The following is a 16,968-nucleotide window of genomic DNA, read 5'->3' as shown; positions in this document are numbered from 1 at the left end:
GCAGGACCCGGGTGGCTCTCTCACCCACCCACAGAACAGGTGTCTGCTTAATGCCCAGGGGACCCTGGCTTCCTGGAAGCTCCTAATTTCTCCAGAAGCACCAGGGGCCCCTGTCCCCTCTCCCAAACCTTTGTTGTCTTTTGTTCGCTGCTGCATGTACCAGCGTTTGGTGGCCAAAGCGGACCCAAACTGATGTGGCACTATTTGTGGGAATTAGTGTGAATTTTGCATGTTTCTGTAGCAGATATATTCATATATTTAATTCTGCATCTTCCCCAGACCCTGCTAAGGGTCTAAGGGTGTTTATATAATATACAGGGTGGGCACCATATTCCTTTAAAAAAACCTGAAATTTTTTGAAATTTGAAGCACGTCTGTTTCCAAAGTTAAATTTTTTTGAAGCTTTAAATATTTTTAAAATCGAGGTACATTTAACTTACAGTGAAACACACATATCTTTAGTGTGTAGTGCAATGAATTTTGACAAATGTACAGACCCATATGTCTCATCCCATCAAGAGCTAGACCATTTCCCACCACCCCGGAAAGCTCTCACATGAGCTCCTTCCTAGTTAATCCCCATCCCTACAAAACAGATATAATTTAGTTCACCATAGGTTACTTTTGCTTCTTCTAGAATTTCATAACAATTGGAATCACGCTGTGTGTACTTTTCTGTGTCTGGTATTTTTTTCACTTAGTATTTTTTTTTTTTTTTTAATCAGTCATCAATTTTATACACATCACTGTATACATGTCAATCCCAATCGCCCAATTACTCAGTATGTTTTTGAAATTTGTCTGCATTTTTTTTAAAGGATTCATTTCTTTTTATTTTTAAATTAATTAATTAATCAATTTTTTTTTTGGCTGCATTGGGTCTTCGTTGCTGTGCGCGGGCTTTCTCTAGTTACAGCTAGCGGGGGCTACTCTTCGTTGCGGTGTGTGGGCTTCTCATTGCAGTGGCTTCTCTTTTTGCAGAGCACGGGCTCTAGGTGCACAGGCTTCAGTAGTTGTGGCACATGGGCTCAGTAGTTGTGGCTCGTGGGCTCTAGAGCGCAGGCTCAGTAGTTGTGGCGCATGGGCTTAGTTGCTCTGCGGCACGTGGGATCTTCCTGGACCAGGGCTCGAACCCCTGTGCCCTGCATTGGCAGGCGGATTCTAAACCACTGTGCCACCAGGGAAGTCCTTGTCCGCATTTTTGCATGCATTCTCAAGTTCACTTCTCTATTTCTGCTGTGAATTTTATTATTTCATTTCTGCTGCTTGGTTTCAGTTTTTTAAAAACAATTTAATTTAATTAATTTATTTTTATACAGCAGGTTCTTATTAGTTAGCTATTTTATACATATGTGTATATATGTCAATTCCAATCTCCCAATTCAGTTTAACTCGCTCTTGGTTTCAGTTTAACTCGCTCTTGGTTTCAGTTTAACTCATTCTTCTTTCTCTAGTTTCCTCAGGTGGATCTTTGGGAGGGAATGAGTGTGCCTAGTACAGATTGTTTCCAGTTTGAGGCTCTTATGAATAAGGCTGCCGGGAACATGCTTGTATGTGTAATTTTGTGTACGAATGTTTCATGCCTCTGGGGTTAATACCTAAAAGTGGAACTGGTGAGTCATAACTAAGACAATGTCGGTTTTCCAAGGAGGTGTCACCATCCCACCAGCAGTGTGAGTTTCCCCGCCAGCATTTGGTGGATTCTTTCTCTTTCCTTTGAGCTCTGTCCTGGGTGGGTAGTGGCAGCTCCCGGGGTTTTAACTGACATTTCCCTGAGGATTCAAGATGTTGACTGTTGTTTCTTTGGCTTTTGGTCATTCATATGCCTTCCTTTGTGACATACCTATTTAAATCTTTTGTTTCCTTTTGCAATTGGTCTGTTTGTCTTTTTCTCCCTGATTTTGTAAGAGTTCTTCATTTATTCCGGATACAGTCCCTTGTCAGATATATGTCTTGTGAATATTTTCTCCATGTCTGTGGTTTCCCTTTTTTCACTTTCCTCATAGTATTGTTTGATGAGCAGAAGCTTTAATTTAGATGAAATCCAATTAATCTATTTTTTTTCTTTTTATGATAAGTGCTTTCTGGGTCCTAAGAAATATTTACCTACCCCAAAGTTGGCAAGATTGTCTCCTGTGTTTTCTTCTAGAAGCGTTTTCGTTTTTTTATATTTAGGCCTTGGGTCCATCTCAAATTAATATTCGTGAATGGTTAGAGACAGGCATTAAAGTTCTTTTTTTCCCCCTAGATACGCAATTGTTGTAGAACCATTTGTTTAAAAGACTCCTCATTGAATTACTCTGGTACCTTTGTAAAAAAAAATTAATCGACCATATAAGTGTGGTTTTATATTGGAGTTTCTATTCTGTTCCATCGATTTATTTGTTTAATCTCTGTCAATTCTCACTGTCTTGTGGACTATAGCTATTTAGGAAATCTTGAAATCAGGTAGTGTAATTCTTCTAACTTTGTTCTTTTTCAAGATTGTTTTGGCTATTCTAGGTCCTTTGAAATTTCCATATAAATTTTTTTTTTTTTTTTTTTTTTATAAATTTATTTATTTATTTATTCATTTCTGGCTGCGTTGGGTCCTCGTTTCTGTGCGAGGGCCTCCTCTAGTTGTGGCAAGCGGGGGCCACTCCTCATCGCGGTGCGCGGGCCTCTCACTATCACGGCCTCTCCTGTTGCGGAGCACAGGCTCCAGACGCGCAGGCTCAGTAATTGTGGCTCACGGGCCCAGCCGCTCCGCGGCATGTGGGATCCTCCCAGACCAGGGCTCGAACCCGTGTCCCCTGCATTGGCAGGCAGACTCTCAACCACTGCGCCACCAGGGAAGCCTCCATATAAATTTTTAACTTATAGATTATGTTTAATTCTATAATAAAGTTAGTTGGGATTTTGATTGACATTGCATTGAATCTATAAATCAATTTTGGGAGAATTGACATCTTAACATTATTGACTCCTGTTATCCATGATCATATATCTCCATTTATTTAGGTTTTCTTTAATTTCTTTTTGCAATGTTTGTAAAGATCTTGCACATATTTTGTTAGCTTTATCTGAGTCTTTTATGTTTTTCATGTGGCTGTGTCATTGTGTTTTTAAACCTTATTTTCCAATTGTTTGTTGTTAGTATATAGAAATTCAATTGACATTTGCATATTGATTTTGTATCCTGAGATCTAGCTAAATTCAATTATTAGTAATTAATAGTTCTAGCATTTAAAAAAAAAACTTTTGTGAGATTTTCTGTGTATGCAATTATGTTGTCTGCAAAGAAAGATGGTTTTACATTTTCCATTGCAATCTGTGTCTGTGTTCCCCTTCCTCTTACCTTACTGCGCTGGTTAGGACCTCAGTGCAACGTTGACCAGAAGTGGAGAGAGTGGACATCTTTGCCTTATTCTGATCTTAGCGGGAAGGTGTTCATTTATTTGTCACTAGGTATGTTAGTTGTAGGGTTTTCATAGATGTCAGTTTCCTCCTATTCCTACTTTGTTGAGAGCCTTTCTCTTTGTGATATTGTGATTTATAATAAAAATATATATTTGGTCTTCATCTCTATTTTCATCTGGCACAGAACTTCTAAAACACTTTCCTAAGTGATTAGAGCAGTAAAGGTGTCTTTTGTTGTTCATAACAAGCCCGGTTCCACTTTTGGAAAGCGCTTAGGTCACCACAGACTGGGGGCAAGTTGCCAGGGGAACCAATCATGGTTAGAGGGTTGGAACTTTTCATTCACTCCTCAACTTTCAGAGAGGGGACAGGGGCTAGAGATTGACTTTAATCACCAGTGGCCAGTGATTTCATTAATCGTGCCTATTAACGAAGCCTCCGTTAAACGCCCCAAAGGACTGGGATCCGAGAAATTCCAGGTTGCTGAACATGTGTGGACTTTTTGTATATTGCCGGATTTATTTTGCTAATATTTTGTTAAAGACTTTTGAGTTCATCTTCATGAAGGATTTTGGTCTGTAGTTTTGTTGTAATGTCTTTGTCTGGCTTTGGTGTCAGAGTTGTGCTGGCCTTATAAAAAGGTTTTGGAAGTGTTTCTTCTTCCTCTATTTTCTGAGAGAATTTGGATAGAATTGGTATTACTTCTGCCTTAACTTGCGATAGAAAATTAACCAGCAAATTATCTGGGCCTGGAGTTTTCTTTGTGGGAAGGTTTATAAAATATGATTCCAATTTCTTTGATACAGGACTTCTCAGATTTTCTGTGTCTTCTTGCGTCAGTTTGGTAGTTTGTGTTTTCTAGGGAATTAGTCTATTCAATCTAAATTGCCTAATTTATTGGAATCATATTTTATTACCATTCCATGTTTAAAGGATGTGTAGTGATATTCTTTCTTTTCTGATATTGAATATTTTTTATTTTCTTGATCAGCCTATCAAGGAGCTTATCATTTTATCAATCTTTTTGAATAACCTACTTTTGGTTTTATTCACTCTCTACTGCTTGTCTGTTTAAAAAATTTCTTTGATTTTTACTCTACTTTTTATTATTTTCTTCCCTCTACTTACTTTGGGCTTAATTTGCACTTTCGGGGATAGTTTCTTAAAATGGAGGTTTAGAAAATAGATTTTATACACTTTTTTATTTTCTAATATAGGCATTAAAAATATAAATTTCTTCTAAGCATTGTTTTTTGTTGAACCCCACAGATTTTCAAATTTTCATATTGTGTTTTACTTATCATTCAGTTCAAAGTATTTTCTAATTTCCTTTGTGATTTCTTCTTTGACCTATGGATTATTTAAAAGAGTGTTGTCTAACTTCCAAATATTTGGAATTTTTCCAGATGTATTTTTGCTATTGTTCTCTAATTGATGTTCTGGGCAGAGAATGTACTCTGTTTGATTTCAGTCCTTTTAAATTTATTGAAACTTGACATGTGGCCCAGCAAATGATCTATCTTGGTGAATGTTCTATTTACATTTGAAAGGAACGTCAATTAGATCAATTTGGTTAATTACATTGTTCAAGTCTTCTATGTCCTTGTGATTTTCTGTCTTACTTTTCTATTAATTACTTGTATTGCTGCTGCTGCTGGTGTAATTTCCACTAAGTGCCATTTAATTACTACTATTCTGCTGCTACTATATGATACTAATAACTAATGTAGGGAGTGAGGGCTTCCTGTCGGGCACAGTGCCAAACACTACACGGATTATTTCCTGTCATCTCACAATGAACATTTGAGGTTGGTACTTTTACCCCCATTTGACAGACGAGGAAACTAAGGTACGGAGAGACAAAGTAGGTCACCCGACACGCAGCTGTGATTGGTTGAATCTGGACTTAAACCCAGGTCTGCCAGGGCCCCATGTCCCTTTTCCCTGCCACACAAACCCTTCACGTGGTGTGTGGTCGGAGAGGGGCCGGCATGACACCCATCCTCGACTGTGGCAACTTCAGTCCACGCCGACCTCTTCCTTCCTCCCTTGGCCTCAGATCTGGCCTCTGCATCCTCTCTGGGCCCCTCAGTCACAGATCCAGCCCCCAGGGTGGGTGGAAAGGACACTTACTCTGTGCCAGGTGCCTCGAGACCAAGGTTCAAATCCCAACTCCGCAGGGACCAGTCCCATGACTGTGGTCAAGTCCCCTCCCCTCCAAGCCTGCTGCTCATCTGTAACAGCCTCGCCCTGCCCCCCCCCGTCCCCTCCCTCCCCCTCCCTCCCTGATCCCCTCCCTCCTCCCAGGGCTGAGCGGGTGCCCCACCCACGTTGGTTTGCTGCCTGCTCCCCGGGTGCCTCCCATCCCCCATCATCCCGCAGAGGGCCCCGTGGCAGAGCTCCCTCCCTACCTGGGCCAGCTGCTCTTCCCAGCAAGCTTTCTCTCCCTCCTTGAAGAGCTCCTCTGTGGGAGGGAGGGCGGGTCATTGGAGGCCAGACCCGATGTCCACGGCCAGGGCCGGGTCTTGGGCTCCATCTCCCCCATCCCTTGGACACGACTGAGTCAGGGTGACATTGTCCTGCCTCTGCCCATTCTGGCTCCATTGGGGAGGTGAGCTCGGAGGATGGTGAGCCGGACTTGGGCTCAGGGTCCAGAAAGCTGGGCTGGAGTTGTGGCCCTGCCACTCTTGCTGTGTGACCTCAGGTAGGTCACGTTCCCTCTCTGGACCTCAGGCTCACCAATGGTAAATGGAGGGTTCCCTCTGGGCATGGTTGCTTAGGATGTACTTGGGTCTCCTCAAGGGTGGGAAAACGAGGCTCAGAGAGGGGCACATTGGGAGGCTGGAAAGCTTTTAGGGAACTTTGGAAACCCAACCTCAGAGGGAGCGGCTGCTTCAGGGATGGCCCTGGGGGTTTCAGACGTCACCCAAGGCAAAGAGGGACCTCCACCCAGCCTGCCAGTCCCAGGCACGGGGTGCAAAGCTGAGCCAAGAGTCCACACTCCCAAGCACGGCCTCTGAGGCCTCCCCGCCAGGCTTCCTTGTAGAGAGCAGGGTCTGCCACCCCCATTTCCTCCCCCTGACCTCAACCCCTCGCTGAGGCTGCTGACCAGCTCCTCCCTAAGGCCCTGAGGTGTACTCACACCATTCCCTCCTCAGACTCCTACTCATCCCTCAAGGCATGGCTCAGACTTGGCTGCCTGCTCCGGGAAGCCCTCCCTTGTGGCCACCAGGGCCGCCCGGTACCTCCCCCGCTGGGCAGAAGTGAGCTCAGCTCATGCTTGTGAATGGATGAATGAGTGAGGGCTGAGAGTTGGCACGTGCCTGCCTGGCGAGGCTGCGAGCTCCTGAGGGCGGAGCCGGGCACATGACAGGCGCTCAGTGTTTGCTGTCTTGCATCAGCTGAGCCTCATCCTGGCAAGACCCTTCCCTGTAAGTCCTCCCTGGGGGTTCTCACAGACCCCCGCTATCCAGGCGGTCCTTCCAGGGGCTCAGAGGCAGCGGCTGCTGAGGAGACACGGAGACCCGGACCCCGCAGGCCCAGGACGTGCGGCTGGGTGACCCAGGCCCGTCGCACAGCCTCTGTGAGCTTGGCCTCCGTCTGCCGGTGATCCGGGGAGAGGCCCACGTGGCAGGGCAGGCCTGCCTCCTGGGCCTCCTGGCTGCGTCCCGATTCTGTCCAGGCCTGTTGTCGAAGTGCTGACAGCAGGAGCGCGGGCTAGCGGGGATGGGCGGCACAGCTAGCCGCTGGTGCCCTATCCTGGGGGTCCCGAAGTGGCCCAGGCTGGCCGAGGGGAGGTGGCCGTGGGAGTGCTCGGGCCGGAGCCCGTGGCCCTCTGGCACGGGGATGCTTCACTGTCGCACAGCCTGCGTGTGTCCCGCGGGTCAGCAGACCTGCACGCCCCCTCCTGCTCTCTCCTCATGACCTCCCCCTCCCCCTGCTGGCCTGGGGACAGAGGGTGGCCAAGCCCAGGCCCTGAGCACGGGACGTACCGTTAGAGGTCAGGACGCCCATCACGTAGAGGAGGCTGCGGGGCGGGAAGACGCCCGACAGGACCTCGGTCTCCAGGTGCCGGGCCACCAGCCGCCACACGTGCCTGCAGATGGCCACCAGCACGTTGCTGGCCGCGTCCCGGTGGGCCTCCTCCAGCTCCTGGGTGCGGGCAGAAAGGAAGAGTGGTCTGGTTTGGTGGGCAGGACGGCTACCGTCAACCCAGTTTTTCGATAGAAAACTGAGACTGAGGAAGCCCGATATACACAGCTGGCAGGTGAAGATCAGGTCCAATCTCAGGGCTCAGAACTACATGTGACTGTCAACATCCCTGGTCCTCTTACTGGTCCAAGGACCCATCGTCATCCTTCCTGCTTCTGAGCCTTTGCTCGTGCTGTACCTGCTGCCTGGCGCACAGTTCCCACTTGCCCCGTCTATCCAAGCCCTAGCCCTGCATTTGGCGGCGTCTGAAAGTGAGGGGTCTCTGGTCTCTCCCCACGTGCCGCTGGTCCCTGTGATGCTGTTTGATCATCCTATGAAATTGTTACATCATTTATAAATTTTAAAATATTATTTGTTTTATTTATTTATTTTTGGCTGCGTTGGGTCTTCATTGCTGCACGTGGGCTTTCTCTAGTTGAGGTGAGCGGGGGCTACTCTTCGTTGCGGTGCGCAGGCTTTTCATTGCGGTGGCTTCTCTTGTTGCGGAGCGTGGGCTCTAAGGCACGCAGGCTTCAGTAGTTGTGGCACGTGGGCTCAGTAGTTGTGGCTCGCGGGCTCTAGAGCACAGGCTCAGTAGTTGTGGCACACAGGCTTAGTTGCTCCGCGGCATGTGGGATCTTCCCGGACTGGGGCTCAAACCCATGTCCCCTGCATTGGCAGGCGGATTCTTAACCACTGCGTCACCAGGGAAGCTCTATAATTTGTTGAAAGGGTGGATATGAGGGCTTCTCATTAAGATAGTGGATTGAATGTGATTTTGCTCTTTCAAAAAAAGCTCTCAACTACACTACATTTAGGAGATTTTTGGCAAGGGCAATAGCCACCACGCTCTGAAGCTGGAAAGGAGATGGGTGAGGCAACTGTGCTGAGTGCTAAGCTGCTGGGAGGGCAAGCTGAGAACCAGCCCCCCCAACACCACACATTGTTTGATAGAAATCCTGAGGGTTGTGTCTCCCAGATGTTTACAGCTAGGGAGGCCGGGGAGAGGGCCAAGACGTTTAAGGAGTAGTCAGGTGCCCAGATGCCGTCCCCACTCTGCACACCTGGAGCGTCTCTGGAGAGGCCAGGCAGAGGGACTCTGGGCGGGGAGGCCAGGCCTGCAAGCTCAGGGGACAGATACTGCCTGGGCCAGGTCCTCCACAACGCTGCCCAGGGCTGGGCCCCGGATCAGGGTCTTCCCTGGGAGATGTGGACAGCCAGGGAGGAACGACACAGAGGTGCTGATACGGGGGTGGGGGACATGGGGAGGCCAGCAGAGGGCTCACCTCATAACTCTACGGTGGACCTCCAATCCCATCTCCCACCTGTGTGCTCAGAGCGCCTCATCAACCCCTAAGCACAGGCAGACGGCCACGCAGAGAAGGCCATGGACGCGGGAGGGAATAAAACCACAGCCACAACTGCAAACCCGATGAAACCCAGAAAAAAGCTACTTGGAAGAAGTAGAGGCCAGAGAGATGAAACTTCAAGCAAAACACTTCCTTTAATATCCTGAGAGATGAGAGAAGATACTGTATCCGTGAAGGTATAAACAGGATGAAACGGGAACATTCTGAGAACAAAAATCGAGATCTGTTGAAAGTTAAAGCCTCATGGACATGAGTGGAAAACTCAGTAGAAGTTCTGGAAGATAACGGATCTTCAGAGAGCGGAACAAAGGACAGAAAGATGGAAAAGGAGAGGCAAGATGAGAATATTAGGAACCCTTGAAAGCTCTGCGTCTGAGTGTTAGACATTCCCCAACCCTAGAACAGAGAAGAACAGGAGACAATATCATTAGTAAATTAAGTAAGCATTTTCCAGAAGCAAAGGACTCAAGTAGCCAGACTGCAAGGAAGCAGGACCGCCAAGCACGGAGGCTAAAACAAACCCAGAGACGAGCACACGCTGGGCACGGCAGAAAGTGCAGGACAGAGATGCCACGAAGCAGGGAGGAAGGACCAGGGTTCAGAGTGGCTTGGGTTCTCTACAGCAGCACCCGGGGCCGGAGGACAACGCGACAATGGTCAACAATGCAGAGTCCGGGGGAAACGGAACAGAGCTATTTCCAGAAATTCGTGGTCTCAAAACTGTACATCCCTAGGGGGATGTGAATCCAGCACAAGAGTAAATCAGGATGGAGGAAGGCTTGGATGTAGGAGAGGGGGGTCCTGGTGGCACTGGGTAACCGGAATCCCAGACTCCGAGATGCCGGAAGACGAGTTCCGCCGGCCTTGACGTGCCCGCTCTCCCCTGTGAGTCCTGGGAGTCCTGGACCAGCTCGTGGCACCCGCAGAAGCGCCTGCCCCCACCTGCTGGAGAGCCAGAGATGGGCTGAGCTGTATTTAGAAGCAGAGAGTGAAGAGCAGTCTGGCCTCGGGGCCCTGCTGGCCCTGGCCCTGCCTCAGGCTGCCCCAGAGAGGCTCTTGTCACCCGGACACCTGCGGGCTTTGCTTGTCCTGCAGCCCTGGTCAGCCTGGGTCCCTGCCGACCGCCTCCCCCCCAGCTCTGTATGACTACTGTGCTGTGAACGCTACAGAGATGCTTTGCACTTTTAAGTTATCCCTGACACGTGTCACCCTCATGAGTGAAAAGGTTTTTTTAATTAAAAAAAAATAATTTTAGAAAGAAAACAGTTATAGTGGATATGGACTTTGTTTCCCGCTTTTCTCCGATATTCACAGTAAGATGGACGCACGACGTGTTTGTGGGGTGTGTGGGAGCTTGCCACCCCTGCTCTTTACCAGCTGCGTAATTCCTCCAGGTAAGTGTCTTAAACTCTCTGAGCCCCGGTCCCCTCACCTGTAAATAGGTGTCATAAACCCGTGGTGGGAGGATTAAATTACGCCTGTTCTCACTTTGTGGGGTGCCAGGGCTTGGTCGGTGGTGATGGGTCTTGGTGGCTGGTCACAGCTCTCCGACCACGATCACCACGTGTTTATTGCCCTAGTCGACCACGGGGCAACCCTGGGCTGGTCTGTCTAAATAAGAGCCGCTGGCCCCCAAGCCCCTGGAGCAGAAATCAGCCGAGACCTTTGCTGGGCCTGGGGCAGCCCTGACTGAGCTGGGGGTGGGAGTGGGCGGGGAGGGTGGCAAGGGATGTGCGGTTCAGGTCCAAACCTGTGGTCACCATCAGGCAGACACCCTGAGGCAGGCAGCCGAGGGCTGAGTTACAGCCTGGGGGGGGGGGTGATGCACAGACCAGCAAAGAGCCTCGCCTTTCTCATCTGTAAAGTGGGTGCATGACGTTGTCCCTCTGAGGGGGCTGGTGGTAAGAAAATAAGAAAATGGGCAGAATGGCCTGGTCAAGCACAAGGCTGGGTACTCCTGGCATTCTTTGGGTCCCCAAGGCAGCTGCCTGCATCCCAGAAGCCCTTGTGGAACAGCCTGTTTGCTGGTGGGGGCGGCAGTGGGAGGCCCACCGTGGTCTTGGTCATGTTCTCCAGGGCCAGCTGCATGAAGGTCTTTTCCCAGGTCTCCTCCAGGGACTCACTGGCTCCAATGACAGCCTCCAGGACGTGGAAGAGCCAGAACTTGTGCCAGGCGGAGATCTGTGGGCAGCAGAGAGGATAGAGGCTCAGGACGAGTTGGGTCTGATCATGCGGGGAGTCGCCAATGGGAGCATTGGTGGGGGAGGGGGAGGAGGCCAGAGGGGAGAGAGCACAAGTGGATGCTTTTGGCCATCTGTCCAACAACCCCTTCATGAACAGGCCCTGGGCTAGGTTCTGCAGAGACAGATGAATAAAAATTTGTCCCCATCCTCAGGGAACTGCTAGGGGGTTTTAAAAAGCATTCCATCAGTTCCTCCAGTCATTCTTTTTTTTTTTTTAAATAAATAAATTTACTTATTTATTTATTTATTTTATTTTTGGCTGTGTTGGGTCCTCATTGCTGTGCGCAGGCTTTCTCTTAGTTGCGGCGAGCGGGGCTACTCTTCATTGCGGAGCACGGGCTCTAGAGTGCAGGCTTCAGTAGTTGTGGCGCACGGGCTTGGTTGCTCCGCGGCGTGTGGGATCTTCCTGGACCAGGGCTCGAACCCGTGTCTCCTGCACTGGCAGGCAGATTGTTAACCACTGCGCCACCAGGGAAGCCCCTCCATTCATTCTTTTATTCACTCATTCATTAAAAAGCCAGACAGAGCTTTCCCCCAATCATCTACCCAACCATCCATCCCCTGTGACTTTAGACAAATCATTTCCCTTCCCTAAGCCTCAGTTTCCTCATCTCTGGGGATCATAATAATCTTACCGAGAGATTGTTCAGAGGATGGTGCACACGTCTTCGTCCACTGTCCTCCCTTCCCCCTTGGTTCACTGGACACATGAGATTGACTTGCCCCAAATCATGGCGCTGCTGTCTGGAGGAACCAAGGTTTGATTCCCCTTTGGGATCCAGCCCTCCCCTCTGCTCCCCACGCCTGCCCTGAATGGCCCGAGCAGCTCCCACCTCCAGGTTGTCTACAAAGTAGTCATGGATGGTTTCCGGCACCAGGTTGGGGTCCCCGTGAGCCACGTTCTTGATTTTCTTGATGATGTACTTCAGGTGGAGGGGTTCTGAACTATTCAGGTCCCGGAGCATCTTGAAGCAGATGGCTAAAGCAGATGGCAAGAAAGTGTGAGGATTGGTGTGCTGTGGGAATGTCACATTGTGCTAACAGGGCTGGGTGGGCAGGGAAGGGGTAGGGCTGCGAACGGGAAACAGTGATCTGAAAGGGAGGACTGGGAACTGAACACACTGGGAGATCCTGGGCCTCCTGACTTTTCTGTCAGTCCTTCCGGGGTTCAAGGTAGGATGAGAAGCAAGAAAGCAAGCAGGGAATGCATCCTTGTTCACCCATGCATATTTCCATCCATGCATTGATTCATCCTCCTTTTCATGCATCCATTTCCCCGTTCATCTCTCACCCACCTCTCCTTCCCCTTGCTTGCACACCCTTATGCTCGTCCATGAATCCAACCATTAATAAATGTATCCATCTATCTACCCATCCATCTACCCATCCACTCATAAATTCATCTATTCATCCATCTACCCACTCTTCATCCATTTAAAAATCCATCTACCCATCCACCCATTTATCCCTCCATCCACCCAGCTATTCATAAATTAATCATCCATCTCTCTGTCCCTCCAGCTATTCATTCCTTCATCCTTTCATCCTCCATCCAGTCACCCAACATTCAATGATGTTCATTCACTGTGTGGTCATAAGGCTGTGTGTGCGGCTTAAAGGGGAGTCAAGGTCCAGCTCTGTTCTGAAGGAGCCTCCAGCCCAAGGGAGCCCCTACCCAGTATTGGTGGACTTTAGTTCTGTGGGGGAGTTGTATAAAAGGCCCTGGGCACACAGAGAGGGGAGGGGTGATAAATCCTGACTAAGGTGGAGAGTCGGGACTGTCTTCTCAGAGGAGGTGGCACTTTAACTTGGCCTAGAAGGATGAGGGCAAGTCATCCTTTGAATGAGGGGAAAAGCATTCCAGTGAGCGGACCAGGGGTAAGCTGAGGTTCTAAGGTGTGAAAGGTGCTGGAGGAGAATGGAGGGTGACGGGTGAGAGAAGGCATTTTGGATGGTGCCTCAGGAGACATGAAGAGGCCAAGGAGGATGGGCAGGAGTCTCTGCTGAAAGCTGCACTAAGTCCACACTTCTTGACACCCCAAGGTCCTGGAGAGTGCACTTCCTCTGGCCTTCGTCCCCAGGACTTCTTCGGGTGGAGGGACTGAGGGGCTCTGCTGGAACCTGACTGCCCTGCCTGAGTCCCGGGGCCAGTGGTCACCTGCGCTGTGGGCTTCCTCCATGAGTGTCTTGTGCTCCTTGGGCACCAGGCGGCCTGGCTGCTCCGTGACTTGCAGAGCAGGGTGGTGGCGGGGCGCCCCGTCTGTCCCCGCGGGTCGAATCCTGAGGCACGTTTATGTAAGACTGGTTCTTCGTGGATTCAGAGATGTGGGAGGAGATTCTGAAATGGGAAAGGGGTTCCTGGGTGTACGCATCTGGGTGCCCATGTGTGCGTTCATGGACGCAGGTGCAGTAGACGCCGAGAGCCACCTTGGTCTGAATCAGGCTTGGCGACATTCTTCCATGCACCCACCCTTCTGTTTAATAGACTGACTGAACCCTGGGAGGAGGGCAGGGGTCTGGAGGCCCCAGGGACACGGTTGAGAGGGCAGCATCACCTGTGGGCCTGGTGGGGCCTTGTTTCCCAGCAAGTGTTGGTGGGACAGACATGGCTGGCAGGAATTAGAGGGCTCAGGGTATGGCAGCCCCTCTTAATACTAATATTAAGAGGGCCAAGCCCTCTTAATATTGAACTATGAAATGTGTGTCAGATAAAGTCACTCAAAATCCTCCCATGGTTTCCCACCGCACTCAGAGAAAAACGCAAAGTACTAAAAATGATGAAGATGACACTGGTGCTTCCATCCAAATGGAGTCCCAAGGACAAGATTCACCCTCCTGCCTTACACAACTGGAAAACTGGAAAAAATATACAAAACCATGAATAACAGATATTAGGCAGAAAGCAGGGCAGGACAATGATTCCTGATGGATGGAAAACCAACAAGGCTAGCTCCAAATTGCTGCAGCTTGCTGCCTGAAAAATTTCTAATTTGCAGTACAGGGGGAGGGAGCCCAAGAAAACCTAGTGGTCTACTTGAGTTGGGGAAATAGAGGTGGAAGTTTGGGGAGGCCAAAGCAGCCAGAGTTTGCAGGGAAGAATAATAAAGAGCTGCATAGGGAGGGACAATGAGCTCTGGACATTTTCAGAGCACCCCCTCCCCCCCAAGTCTTTCTCTGCATGCTGATCAGTACATGTGTGAAAAGAAAGCACCCGAAGGAGCAGAGGAAACAATTCTTGGAGTTTACACAGTCTGAGAGTAGTTCCTTTTTTCATCAGCCAGAGTGGAAAACCTTGTAATTCATAGGGCATTGGTCAGAGTACTATGAATGGTATTATCTCAATAGTGGGGAAAAATTTCAGCCCTAGACAAGAATGCTTTGGCCTGCCCTTATAAAGCTTAAAGGAATGCCTCGAAAGGACCAAATTGTTTTTCAATAATTTAATTATATGCCAGAACAAAGCTCAAGAATATTTATAAAGTACAGGAATATCCAGTACCTGAAAAGGTAAAATTCACAATGCCTAGCATTGAATAGAAAATTACCAGGCATGCAGAAGTGGCAAGAAAATATGACCCATTATGAGGAGAAAAATCAGCAGATCAAAACCAACACATAAATGACACAAATGATAGAATTAGTAGGCAAGGACATGAAATATTATTATAATTATATTCCATATGTTCAACATGGTAGATTAAAACATAAGCACACTAAGGAAAGACATGGAAAATATAAAAAAGACGAAAAACACAATGCATAAGATTAAGAATACACAGAATGAGTTTAACAGCAGATTAGACACCATAGATGCAAAAATTAGTGAACTTGAAGACACAACAGAAACTATCCAAAAATGTAACACTAATAGAAAAAAGATTGAAAAAAAAAAAGGAACAGAGCATCAATGAGTTGTGGGACAACTACAAAGGGCCTATTTGAGTCCTCACAGGAGAAGAAAAGAGGACAGAGAAATATTTGAAGAAATAATATCTGAAGTTTTCAAGTTAATGAAAACCATAAATCCACAGATCCAGGAAACTCAGTGAACCACAAGGAAAAGAAACATGAAGAAAACTACACTAAGTTACATTGAAATAAAGAGGAAATCTTAAAAACAGCCAGAGGAAAGAAAAGACACATTTTATACAAAGGTATAAAGATAAGAATGAGAGCCATAAGATTAAGAATTAGTTCTGTTCTTGTCAGAAACAGTGCAAACCAAGTGACAGTGGGGCAACATTTTAAAATAGAAAAGAAAAATAGAACAAAGAAGAGATGGGACAAAGAGAAAACAAATTGCAAGTTGGTAAAATAGAAACCCATAATAGAAAGAGAGATGGGAAATCCCCAAGCATTTGGAAACTAAATAACACATTTTAAAATAAGGCACAGGCCAAGAAGAAATCAAAAGAGAAAGTAAAAAGGATTTTGAACTGAAGGAAAATAAAAACACAACATATCAAAATGCATGGGGTGCAGCTAAAGCAGTGCTTAGAGGGAAATTTATAACATTAAAATTTATAGTACTAGAAAGGAATAAAGGTTTGAAATCAATGACCTAAGCTTCCATTTTAAAAACTAGGAATAGAAGGGTATATTAAAGCTAACACAAGAAAATAAAAAGTAGAACAGAAATTAATGAAATCGAAAACAGAAAAACAATAGAGAAAATCAACGAAACCAAAAGCTGGTTCTTTGAAATGATGAAAACATTTGATAAACTTCTAGCACTATTTATCTGAGGAATACAAGGCTGGTTGAACATTTGAAAATCAATCAATGTGGGGACTTCTCTGGTGGTCCAGTGGTTAAGACTCCATGCTTCCACTGCAGGGGGCACAGGTTCAACCCCTGATTGGGGAACTAAGATCCCACATGCCATGTGGCATGACCAAAAAAAAAAAAAAGAAAATCAATCAATGTAATTCACCGTATTGGCAGACTAAAGAAGAAAATCATATAACCATCTCAATAGATGCAGAGAAAGTATTTGACAAAATTCAACATCCATTCACAATAAAAGCAGGAATTAAGAGAACTTCCTCAATCTGATAAAGAGTACTTACAAAAATCTTACAGCTAATATCATACTTAGTAGTGAAAGATACTGTTTTCCCCACATAATAGGGCATGAGGTGAGGCTGTCTGCTCTCACTACTCCTATTTGACATTGTACTGAGGGCTTAGTCAATAGAAAGTGGTAAGAAAAGAAATTAAAGGCATGCAGACTGGAAAGGAAGTATCCATATTTGTAGAGGATGGTATTATCTAAATAGAAAATTCCAAAGAATCCAAAAAAACCCTACTAGAACTAAAAAGTGAATTCAGCAAATTTGCAAATATAAAGTCAGCATACAAAAATCAGTCATGTTTCTATATACCTAGCAATGAACAATTGGGAATTAAAATAAAAAAGGTACTATATACAATAGCACTAAAAATCATGAGATATTTAGGGATAAATCTATCAAATAATTGCAAGATCTATATACTGTAAAATATAAAATATTGGTGAAAGAAATCAAGACTTTAATAAGTGAAGAGGCATACCATGTTCACAGATTGGAAGACTCAATATTGTTAAGATGTCTGTTTTCTCTAAATTTATCTAAATATTCAATGCAATTCCAATCAAAATCCCAGAAGAATTTTTTTTTAGTAACCAACAAGTTGTTTTGAAAATTTATATGGAAAAGTAAAGGAATGAAGATAGCCAAAACAATTTTGAGGAAGAACAAAATTGGAGGACCGACACTACTGAT

General features: G+C 46.8%; 1 protein-coding gene across 1 annotated transcript in view; it reads right to left on the bottom strand.

Annotated features, from left to right (window-relative positions):
* The window catches only part of LOC118883785 (maestro heat-like repeat family member 5), a 75,531-nt gene that overhangs the window by 44,076 nt on the left and 14,487 nt on the right, over positions 1–16,968 (bottom strand). Inside the window, 7 exon segments of the mRNA XM_036830929.1 lie at positions 5,811–5,863; positions 7,392–7,551; positions 11,013–11,141; positions 12,037–12,182; positions 13,362–13,412; positions 13,415–13,462; positions 13,465–13,541. Coding sequence (XP_036686824.1) covers positions 5,811–5,863; positions 7,392–7,551; positions 11,013–11,141; positions 12,037–12,182; positions 13,362–13,412; positions 13,415–13,462; positions 13,465–13,541 — 664 coding nt within the window.

The sequence above is a fragment of the Balaenoptera musculus genome, chromosome 17 (genome assembly GCF_009873245.2).
Source record: "Balaenoptera musculus isolate JJ_BM4_2016_0621 chromosome 17, mBalMus1.pri.v3, whole genome shotgun sequence".
Lineage (NCBI taxonomy): Eukaryota > Metazoa > Chordata > Mammalia > Artiodactyla > Balaenopteridae > Balaenoptera > Balaenoptera musculus.
Note: the sequence above shows the minus strand (reverse complement) of the source record. Positions and strands in the feature narration are given on the sequence as shown.